General features: G+C 42.0%; 1 protein-coding gene across 2 annotated transcripts; it reads left to right on the top strand.

Annotated features, from left to right (window-relative positions):
- Positions 1 to 446: 446 nt before the first annotated feature.
- On the top strand, positions 447 to 4,595 carry nsun3 (NOP2/Sun RNA methyltransferase 3). 2 transcript variants are annotated; one of them, XM_086194308.1, is made up of 6 exons: positions 447 to 670; positions 1,543 to 1,646; positions 1,732 to 2,240; positions 2,610 to 2,764; positions 2,952 to 3,073; positions 3,262 to 4,595. In XM_086194308.1, exons 1-6 carry the CDS (start codon positions 644 to 646, stop codon positions 3,584 to 3,586), a joined length of 1,242 nt encoding a protein of 413 aa, XP_086050434.1. In that variant the 5' UTR covers positions 447 to 643; the 3' UTR covers positions 3,587 to 4,595. The 2 variants fall into 2 exon arrangements, with proteins under 2 accessions (XP_086050434.1, XP_086050429.1); XM_086194303.1 differs by lacking the exon at positions 447 to 670 and adding an exon at positions 677 to 939.
- The last annotated feature ends 6,845 nt before the right edge of the window (positions 4,596 to 11,440 follow it).

Raw genomic sequence — 11,440 nt, 5'->3', positions numbered from 1 at the left:
CTAACATTTAGATGAATTCACCGATTGATTGTAATAGCAGACAATATAGTTTGGGATTAAAAAAAATTATCATAATTGTTCTAGCTAGAAAGTTCAAATGATCTGTGAGAGGTATGACGTTGCAGTCAAGTCTGATATTTATATCTGGACTTCATTCGGAGTCACTTGGTCCCATGACATTCAAGCTTTCAAAAAATAAACGATTAGTTCTCCCAATTAATATAGATATACAAGTAGGATATCACAAAACAGAGCGTGTCTTATTTGTTCAGACTAGTGATATAATAACTCGTTTTGACTGGGGTCTCCAGGTCACAATATATGGACGCAATTGAGAAAAAAGATGAATTTTCCATTCTCTTTTTAGTTCAAAGTCAGTGATAACTGATGGAATTAGATAAACCTACTAAAGTAGAAAAGTACTTTGAAATGTAGTGGAGCAAAAAAAAAAAAAAAATCCCCTAAAATGCAAATATTCATATAAAGAACAGATTTGTTCTCGGTTGAGTAAAATACTAAGTCACGAGGAAGACAGCTGCTTGATCCAAGGTGATGTTTTAAAATTTAACCTAAAACTGTCTTCACCGCTTTGGCTTTGCTTCACTGAGAACACACGGCGGTGGAACGGTGAAGGCTCAGTCCAATGCGGCAGGGGAAGGATTTGAGGAACGTACGTGTTTATCTTTTTTTTATTTAATGTGGTGTACTGAGCAGAACATCGATACTTCCTAATTTTCCCCTCGTCCGCCTATAGAAGTGAAACAAATGTTTAAATTACAGATTTTAATTCGTCAGTCTTCAGCGACACGGAGGATAATTAGCTGTAGAAGTGGGAAGCTAACACCGGGACCTCTGCGGTGCTTCTGTTCAAATGACTGTCAGTCGGGATCTGGGGATATACTTAAGCCGAAAAAGAAAAAAAGAGCCTCAAATATTCCGGTAAAGATAAAAATATATGTACATGTTTTTTTTTTCTCTCCAAGCTTCATTGCATTATCATATCGTATTTTTATATGGTTTAGTTATACTGTTTAAATATTATAAAAAAGACCAAATGTGTAACAAACCGTTTTCTGACGTATTAAACCATAAAACCTGACTGCTTATGAAGTGACGTCAGTCGGTAGGGAGCACGTTTAGTCCCATCGCCACACGTAGCTGCTCTCATTAATAATAGAATTTGATTTACACTTTATCCAACAGGGGCCGCCCGTTTCAAAGCTACATGTGCTGCAACTGTCTACCAGAACGTAGAATGTTCAGTAAAGAGAGGTTGTGGTCTATAATCTCATTAGCTGGATATATGATACAGACATCACTTTGATGAACCATGTGTGCAGGTGTACGTTTTGGTGTTGCTCACTCTCTACTTGATTCTTACTCTGAATGAGAACGCTTTACACAATTATAGCACTCTCAACTCGGAATCCTAAAATATCCCCCTATGAAAGCAACCAGTGTCTTCATAATTTCCTTTGTAATGTGGTATATCTGATTACTGTATCTCTCTGTACCATGTTCTCTAAACTATGTTTGAAATAGGTGACAAAAATACATCAAAAAAAACGATCAGCATGTCAAACCATACTGGACCATTTTGACTGGCAGTACGGTGAGGAACTTGGAGACCTGTGGACATCTGCAAGGTGAATATTGTTTTCAACATTATTGCATCTTCCATGTTTTCAGTGTTTATGTATGTTGGTCACTGGGATCGCTTCTCTATCTCAGAGCTGTGCTCCTGGACCGTCACTCCTGGCAGTATGGAGTCTTGCTCAACCGCTTCACTGCAGTGGCTGAGGTCAAATGCATCCTGCAGTCACAGGGCTTCTCCACATTGCTGCCTCAAATAGAGGCCTCCACACTGCCTTGTGAAGTAGACAGTTCAAAATCCCAATCGGAAAAAGCCTGTCTTCTGTCAACTCCATACATCACCACTTATCCTTCTGATGACCCCCAACTCCGGCCTGTCAGCAGCTCTCATGTGCTCAGTCAGCAGTTGCAGTCAGAGCCTTCGCCCCGTCTGCCTGGTTCTTCCCTCCAGTGTTACATCCACCCATCTGCTGTGCGTCTACCAACCCCGGCTTACATACCCGGCCAGCTGAAGGAGTACTACCTCCTCAATGCAGCCTCCCTGCTCCCAGTTCTTGCCTTGCAAGTCAGAGATGGGGAGAGGGTTCTGGATCTTTGCTCTGCTCCGGGGGGTAAAGCCTTAGCTATAATGCAGTGTGCTACTCCAGGTAAATCAGCTAGATTCTATGAACCTCACAAACCGATTACAATATAATCAGTTTTATGTAAATACACAGAGACGCTACACTGTGGGATTTGCCTAATGTTTTTGAATTGAATTAAAGAATTTCAATCCAACTGACATAAAATCTTAGATATGGGCTGTTTGGCATTTCAAATAGCTTGTATATTTATTGAATGTCAATGGTTATTAATTATTAAGACTGACCTTCTCTAAACCGTAACTGTATGAATAAAGCGGTAGAAGTGTTTGACAGGAAGAGTTCTGCCTTCTTGTAGAACCGATGGAGATGTGAAGCAGGTGAAGAATTTGTTTGCGTGAACTCCTGGTAACACTGTTCTGATCTTTGCTGCAGCGTTTCTCTGCTGTAATGAACCAAAACCTCACAGACGGGACTGGCTGGCTAAAACTCTGGAGTCTTTTCTGCCTCACTCCCTAAACAGCCGAGTGTTTCTATCAGCGCTGGATGGACGAGCCTTTGGGCGAACTGAGGCAGGAAATTATGACAAGGTGAGAACACTACTTCATGCATTTGACAGAATTACACTTCGTTGTCCTATGTATTGCACGTCTGAAATGTTCCAATTCTAAAAACCAAAATCCCTCCTGATTAGGTGGTGAGTGTAAATATACTTTAGCTCAGTTGAACATGTAGAACGGACAACATAAGAGTGGCTTGTCTCTCTCTCTGTCACAGGTGTTGGTTGATGCTCCGTGTTCCAATGACAGAAGCTGGCTGTATTCTTCTGATGGCCAGCAGGTGGAGCAGAGATTCAAAGAAAGGGAGAGCCTACCTGCGCTTCAGGTCCAACTCCTCAGGCAAGTACAGTGTGGCCATGAATTTGAAATGAAAGGTTCCAGCACAATTTTAACTAGAGTTTGTATCACATTTGGTCAAATAGCAGCTGCACCAGTCAAAATGAGAGAAAAACCCAGCAGAGATGTGACAGACATATTTTACAGAATTGTAGAAAGCTTGAATGTTAATCCTAGTCTGCTCCCTGCAGGTCTGCGCTGTCAGCAGTGCGTCCAGGTGGCGTCGTGGTCTATTCCACATGTACACTGTCCAGCTCGGAGAACTACGCCGTGGTCGAAAAGTTGCTGAGGGACAGTCCTGAAGCCGAACCTGAGGACTTATGGGAGGAGATTGCTGTTCCTTTGTCCAACTACTTCACATTTAGTCAACATCAACGGGTACGTGGGGATCCATCCCTGCTGCCACCGTATGGCGCTGTGTCCTCTTACGACCACAAACTCGGCATTTTAGTGGTTCCTCAGCCCGGCAGGACCTGGGGACCTATGTTTCTGTCCAGGATTAGAAAGAAGAAATGACCTGATTGTTTTTGCAGTGTAACTGGCGTGAACTTCTTTGATGAGAAAGTTTTTGCAGTGTTGTTTAGATCGACTGTGGCACACGTGTCAGTGTCACCATTTGCAGTCAAAGAAAGACAAAACTTGAAGACATGCACCACAAGCAGGCGAGGGTGTTTTCTGCTTGATAAGTGAAGTCTGTGTTCAAGGTCCTAATAAAAGAAAATGAATTTGCCATTTATTCTGGTATGTACAGTAAGTTTTGAAACACTCAAATCAGAGCAAATATGATGCTGCTCAACACCTTTCAAGTAACTAAGTAAGATTGAATAGGAAAACCTGTCTTGATTGGTTAGATATTTATCGGCTGTTGACTGAAGTCGTCAGTGGATGAATAGAAACAGATGCTTTTCAAATCCAAAGGTTTTCTGTCTGAGAGTTTAATAAGTGTAGGTGTAACAGCAGTGGTGTAATTAACCCACAGATCCCATCCTCGGGAACTATCTCTGTTAAACCCCTCCGCACTGTCCTCCTCTGAAATAACATGTGCTGCAAATCTCACAGCTGGAATCTTCCATCTCATCACACCATCTTGTGATGTGCTTGAGCAGGCAGTATCGGCTCATTACCTGGTGGCTTGCTCTCATGTCATGCTTGAGTGAAAAGTAGATGGTATTTCCATCCATCCAGCCATTTTCTACACCACTTATCCGTTAAGGTTTGCGGGGGGGCTGGAGCCTATCGTAGCTGACATTGGGTGAGAGGTGGGGTTCACCCTGGATGGGTTGTCAGTCCGTCGCAGGGCCATCAGGAGCAATTAGGGACTTCGGTTGCTAGAAGGCCACTCTACCTCTGAGCCATGCCACTCCTTAGATGGTATTCCACTGAAGTAGATTATTTTTTTATAAAAAAAATTAGAATTCATCAGACCAGAGTTGTGAAATATGTTCTTGCTTTATATTATCCATCGTCCATCGTCATCTTCCGCTTATTCCTACACATTAAGGGTCATGGGGGGGCTGGAGCCTATCCCAGCTTTCAGGTGAGAGGAGGGGTTCACCCTGGACAGGTCACCAGTCCATCACAGGACCAACACATAGAGACAGACAACCATTCACACTCACAGCCACACCTACAGTCAATTTAGAGTATCAATCAGCCTCGTCCTCTCTTGATGTCTTTGGACTGTGGGAGGAAGCTGGAGTACCAGAGAGAACCCACACAGGGACAGGGAGAACATGGAGACTCACACAGAAACACCCCGTGCTCAAGGCGGGGCTCGAACCCAGAACCTTCTTGCTGTGAGGCCACAGTGCTGACCACTGCACCACCGTGCAGCCCGCTTTATATTATTTCTTTGAAATTTTAAGCAAAAAAACAAAGTTGTTTTTTTTGTTTTTTTTTTCCAAGAGGCGGACAAAGGAAGCTGTTGTTAGTGTGGCGACTCGTATTTCTGGCTCCCATAAAGCCGGCGCTTTAGAGAAAATTATGCTCCACTGTCAGGGCTATGATTACTGAAATAGGAACTCTAGTAGAGCCTTGCATCGTTCTTCTCAGCCTGGACACAGGCACAAGCATTATTGGATGCATTTATATGGCTATTTTTATTGGCTGTCCTACTTTCGCTCCACGTCGGAGTGTCTTGGAAAAGTAGCTCCAGTCTCTGATATTTGTGCGTTATTATGCCAACACACCTTAAAACTATTGAGATGTGGAGCTATATTGGGGGGCTTCATTGAGGCTAACCATCCCACTGACCTTTGTGTGAACTCAGGTTTGTTGATGCTCCCCATGTTGCAGTGTTTCCTCAAGGGGAGAATCTCTAAGCAGCTTTTCCTCCACTTCAAAGGGGGAGAATGTAGGCCTGCTTTGCATAATCAGGTGGGGAACAGCTTTTTGCCAGAGAGGCAGGAATTAATTTGTGGCACCGCCAGATGTAATCATTAAAACCCGAGTCATCGACAATAAGGGGAGAGGAGGAGGGAAATTACAGCAGGGACTGTAGCAGAGGATGGCCCTGCAAGAGGGAACGAGGAAACCTGGGCGCTGTTAAAGGACCATTCTGTGAAATGGCAGCAGTGCAATAATATGAGCCAATCGTCTGTGTCAAAGTCTTTTAATTATACGGGCTTGTTTTTAAGCCACTGTTGAGCTTGAATTCTTACCAGCAGAGACAAATTTAAATAGTTGATGCATTTCTAACTTGTAATGGAATTCTAATGGAGGTGAGTCACTAATGGAAGACAACATCCTGAATGGAGCTGGAGGTCCGTTATGAAATGAGCTCAGTGCTGCAGGAGCAACAGTCAGCAACACCAGAGCTCCATAGATAAGTTGCTAGTTCTTGGCAATAAATCAATAATTCATCATTATTGGGAACTGGGGGCGGCACGGTGGTGCAGTGGTCAGCACTGTCACCTCACAGCAAGAAGGTTCTGGGTTCGAGTCCCGGCTCCATCACGGGATCTTTCTGTGTGGAGTCTCCATGTTCTCCCTGTTCCTGTGTGGGTTCTCTCTGGTACTCCAGCTTCCTCCCACAGTCCAAAGACATCAAGAGGGGACGAGGCTGATTGATACTCTAAATTGACCGTAGGTGTGACTGTGAGTGTGAATGGTTGTGTGTCTCTATGTGTTGGTCCTGTGATGGACTGGTGACCTGTCCAGGGTGAACCCCGCCTCCCGCCCGAAAGCTGCTGGGATAGGCTCCACCCCCCCGCAACCCTTAAAAGGATAAGTGGAAGAGGATGGATGGATGGATGAATGGATGGGTGGATGGATGGATGGATGGGAAATGGGGCAGATATGGTCTTATATTTTGAATGTTAAAGGTTTAGTATTGTGGCCACTTCAAACACCAAACCACCTTTTCCTGAATAAAATGCTGTTCTAAGGTAAGAAGACCAGCTGCAGGCAGTGTGGTGGTAACGCTATTAGCTCTACAAGTACAGTAAGATATTCTGGAGGCTAGCAGATGTCACAGATACTAGACATGATTTCCATTATTCAGTCTCTGTCTGTTGATGCAACTTGAAAAGTTCAGTGGCAAAAACAAAAACTTTGAGAGGATGGAATCTGACACCAATACAGGATCACTATGGAGCCGCTTTATGGTCATGATGTCCCATATTGGAAGGGTTCTTTTGACAATCATATGAGAAAATTATTGTTAAATCATTTAATGCTATTAATCAGCCTGTACATCTATCATTCTGCCAGATACTGTATAATGCGAGTCTTTCTATATTTAATGTGTATGTACTTTCTGTATTTGTATGGTGAATACTCAGCATGGCAGAGTTACTAAAAGCCTTTTTAGCAGAATGTGTAGGCTTGAATCAGCATTTACAGGCAGCAAGTGCACTGGAGGTGTAAAGCTCACTTCTCATTAACCTCCATTGCAGCAGCGTTTACAGCAAAAAACCTCAGATAAACTCATACCTGAACAACAGAGCTCACACACACACACACACACACACACACACACACACACACACACACAGGTTAATGACTACATGGTGAAGAGCGTAAATCAGCCATTTTTTTCCATTCTCTTTTTTTGTTGGAGCACCATGATAAAGATATTTTGCTGCTTGTCAAAAATGAAATGTTTGATAATAAATGTTCTCAACAAGTAGGTCTACTACATTTTTTTGGATATCCATCATTCTTTCATCAACTGTTGTCATTTGTCAATATTCCATCAGTGGATGTGAGAGACAAAGCTTGGTGCTTTCGATTGATTGTTACATGACCAATCTCTGAGGGCAAAACACCCAGTAAAGATTCAATACTTTGAAGGGCTCAAGTCACACCGCTGCTCGTCCGCCTGCAAAAACACTCACCACACAGTTTTTCTCCACTTTATTGGAAAGGATTTGTGTCATACTGCACATCGTATGTTTTTATTTATTGCAATTTCTAATTGAAAGTCTACAGAACATCCAAAAAAAAAAAAAAATCAGTCTCCTCTGAGGAAGACATAATGACTTAAATGTTGTGTAAAGAAAATGTAATAAACTGTAACCTTAGATACATAAAGGATAAATTGTTTCGATAGATGTGGCAGATGACTTTCTTCTTGTCATTGTTTTACTGTTATTGAGTCATGGGGTGCCATCAATGTCACAGGCACAGACGGCGCTGGAGGAAAATGAATGGAGCGGGGGTGAAAGTGAGAGAGGTAAACTTATAGTTCAAGGAAATGAAAAGAGTCATGTTGGTTGTGTCTGTCTCACACACATATACACACAAACACACACACACGGAAGATCGAAGTCCAAAAAATAGAAGTGATGCATGCAAAATTTGGCTAACTGGCACTGATCATTCCAGCTACTTGTGTGATCGTGACTGCGATAAATTCCTCTTTTGACCAGATGGTGGTGCTAGAGGGAGAGTCAACAGCCAGTCATGGAGGGTTTTCAAGGTGTTTCACCCCAAACCATGTATGTCAACCACTATGATGGCACTGGAGTAAAATATGCAGTTTCATTCAGTGATCGTCTTCTGGGAACCATGAATCAATCTTGCTGACAACTTGACATTTCACAAGAAAAAGTTGATGTCCTGATGGTGCTGGGAAAAAAAATCAAACAACAATCAGATGTCAATTTAACTCATCCTATGTGCACTATGGTAATCTGTGCAAAATGTCATGGGGGCCAATAACTCCTGAGATGTGTTGGAGCATTTTTAAGTAGTTTATTACAGTGTAACACTGAAAAGGTCAGCATCCTTTCATTCAAACTTTCTTCCAGCTGTTCATCTCCTGCAGCCACAGACAGGGACTTAGTGGTGTGGTAGTTAGTCTAAGCCGACATAGACATAATTCCTGCCCACTTTTGCATTCAGTTACTGAAGAAATGATGGTTTGATTCTCCTAAATCTTCTTAAATCCCATTTCATTCTAACAGTGTCCATGCTGGTTTATTTATTTATTTTTTGAAAACTTGTTTGTTGCCCGGAAGGATGGATGAGTGTCTGGTCCAGGGTCATGTGCCCTCACTTTAGTTTGTACAGCTGGGTCTTTTTTTTCTCGTGCAGCTGCTGTGGTTGTCTCCCTCCCTGCAGCTGTTGAAAGTGATCGAGGTCTACAGGACAAACAGCCACAACAGTCACTACGTCTCCTCTTGGTTTATCAGATACAACACTGCGTTCGAAGCTCACAGTTCTTTTTGGAATCATTCTAAATGGTAATCATAGATGCTCAGTAAACAGAAGTCCAACGTGCTGTAGCTGAAAAAGACCCTGTTTGCATCACACGACTGACTCAGTTAGGGTCCTTTTGACAGAGCTGTAGAAGGAGCGCTGACAGTAGTCCTGACACTTGACTAACTTGAGACTTTGTTCTTTAAAAACGTGACTGGACATGGGACTTGAAAGCAAATTTAAAAAAAAAAGAAAAAAGATTCACTTCTGTTCTGACCTAGTCCCGGAACAACAAAATATAAATAAGTCAGTGCAGACAGGCCTTGCACAGACACACACCTTGAATATTGAATTATGATACCTGCAAGGCAAAGAACCATGGCTTTGTAAAAAGCAGTCTGACAAAGGGTTGAAATGAACACATTCAAATGTCAGCTCCGCTATTCCAAGGCCAGGAAAATGAGTAACGTGACTTATTGTTGTCATTAATCAGCATGATAATAACAAAAGTAATTTAAATACATTTTAAATGAGCGCCAAACTTTTCATTTTTACTAGGAACCTACTGAAGCTGCACTTCCCTGAACATGTTCTTGTAACTGTAAGCAGTGTTCACAGTTACCAGTGCAGAGTGAATGTTGGTGGGTTGGTTATTTCCTGGTGTTCATGATCTTCGTAAGTTACCGTGGACACCTTCCTTGTGTTTGAGTAACTATTGGTGATAAGAACAAATCTATGTGCATGGATTTTTGTTGTTCTTTATCTGTTTTTTTGTGGTTTTTTTTTATTGATAAGTGTTTGTTGTTGCTGCTTCACTGTCCAATTGTCCAATATTGATTGATTTCGGAGGTACGAATCTGCAACTTGTCCTCTAGGGGTCACTACAGGTCCCTTAATAGTTCCATTCATTTTCTTCCGCTTATCCTGTTAAGGGTCACGGGGGGGCTGGAGCCTATCCCAGCAGGGTTCACCCTGGACAGGTCACCAGTCCATCACAGGGCCAACACATAGAGACAGACAACCATTCACACTCACAGTCACACCTACAGTCAATTTAGAGTATCAATCAGCCTCGTCCTCTCTTGATGTCTTTGGACTGTGGGAGGAAGCTGGAGTACCAGAGAGAACCCACACAGGAACAGGGAGAACATGGAGACTCACACAGAAAGATCCCATACCTGAGCTGGGACTGGAACCCTGAACCTTCTTGCTGTGAGGCGACAGTGCTGACCACTGCACCACCGTGCCGCCCTAATACCTCATTGTATCGCAAGTAATTTGAGACACCGCAGACTTCTCAATGAGGCCGTAGGAAAACCATCAGTTGAGCTGATAGAGAGCAGCTGATCATGAGGAGAATGAATTCTGCTTCTCAGAAAATCCAGGAATAGTTCCATGGACTTAATAGTTACTGCAGCAATTTTTAATCCTTTGGTGACCTTTGAGCTCAAAAATGTCATTTCTCTCAAACTTTGGTTCATTTTAGAATAATGAAAACTCTTGCGCAGTTGCAGCCATCACATCACAGGTGTTCTCTGATGAGGTCAATTAAAGGTCAGCGTAGATCGGATGAACGAACTTTGAACGCTGACCTGTCTGGCTCACACTGAATGTTTCTTATATTGTCGCACTTTTTTTTTTGGTCTATCTTAGTTGCAAATTTAATTTAATGTGCCCGCAACATCCAATTAACACTTTTGAATCATAATAAAAAAGGTTAATACTTTTCATTAATACAATAACAGCCACGTACCATACAAAATGTTAATTATAATATGGAAAATATACTGTTTCCAATTAAATTTTTTTTCCCCCACCCGATACTAGAGACATGGAATTTAACGCTACCTATAAGTTTACTTCGCTTATTCCAATATGTCTCCTGTCATCTAACCTCTCAGAACTGCAGTTTATGTGTATTCGATCCTGTAAGGAACCATGTGTTAACACTTATTTGATCCCTGCAGTCCATATGCCCAAGAATAAAGAATTCATCCAGAAAAGAAGTCCCTAGATTGAGTTGCCTCATCTCAATTTCTACTTCACTTATGTTAAACTTCCAGACTTCAAACCTTGTCGAAGTGGACCTCCCAGGGTGAGGGGAAAGCATGAATAATGGATTCTTCACCCAAAGGAAAAGGGGGGAAAGAAAGTCAGAGGGGAGAGGAATGGAGGAGCTGATTAAAACCGATACATTTCATACCAATACTTTCAGTGTAAAACTCAATAAAACATTACTGGGGGATGTTATTCACAGGATCAAATGGGTGATGTGTCCTCAAATATTTTCACAGACAGGTGTGAGGTAATTGTGAAATAATGGAGCTGTCTCAGCCAGCATACCTTATAAATGCTGAGGTTGGATATTCTATAGTCTATTCATCACATTTTATGAAAGCACTTAAGCGATAATATACGTATTACTCATATAATGGTTGGACTTAGGTATGCATCTGGGAAATGTTGAAGAATGCAACCTCTCATTTTTTTTTTGTCTCAATATGACCTTTGACTTTAAAGTCTGGCGTTTGTAAAGACTGATGGAGTTTGCTACTCTAATCAACTGAATGAGTCAGTTTTATTGTGTCTACCACACAATTATATTATTTTGTTCCTTTATAAAAGGAGAAACAAGAAATATATGATGGGTTTGATTTGTCTTTGAACTTTCCTAAAAGTTTTATCTAACTGCAAAGTACGTGGATGCGAACATGTTGATTGTTGGCC

Source organism: Aulostomus chinensis, chromosome 2 (assembly GCF_037954235.1).
Source record: "Aulostomus chinensis isolate RoL2024-O1b breed Wild chromosome 2, RoL_Achi_v1.0, whole genome shotgun sequence".
Classification (NCBI taxonomy): domain Eukaryota; kingdom Metazoa; phylum Chordata; class Actinopteri; order Syngnathiformes; family Aulostomidae; genus Aulostomus; species Aulostomus chinensis.
The sequence above is the reverse complement of the archived record's forward strand: the minus strand, read 5'-3'. Positions and strand labels throughout refer to the sequence as shown.

What these genes read in the sequence shown, in the direction of transcription:
- nsun3 (XM_086194303.1), top strand. Translation starts at nt 766, where the DNA reads ATGTTTAAATTACAGATTTTAATTCGTCAGTCTTCAGCGACACGGAGG. An exon ending in GACCTGTGGACATCTGCAAG is followed by an intron (nt 1,647 to 1,731) that starts GTGAATATTGTT and finishes TCTCTATCTCAG; the next exon opens with AGCTGTGCTCCTGGACCGTC. An exon ending in AGGCAGGAAATTATGACAAG is followed by an intron (nt 2,765 to 2,951) that starts GTGAGAACACTA and finishes TCTCTGTCACAG; the next exon opens with GTGTTGGTTGATGCTCCGTG.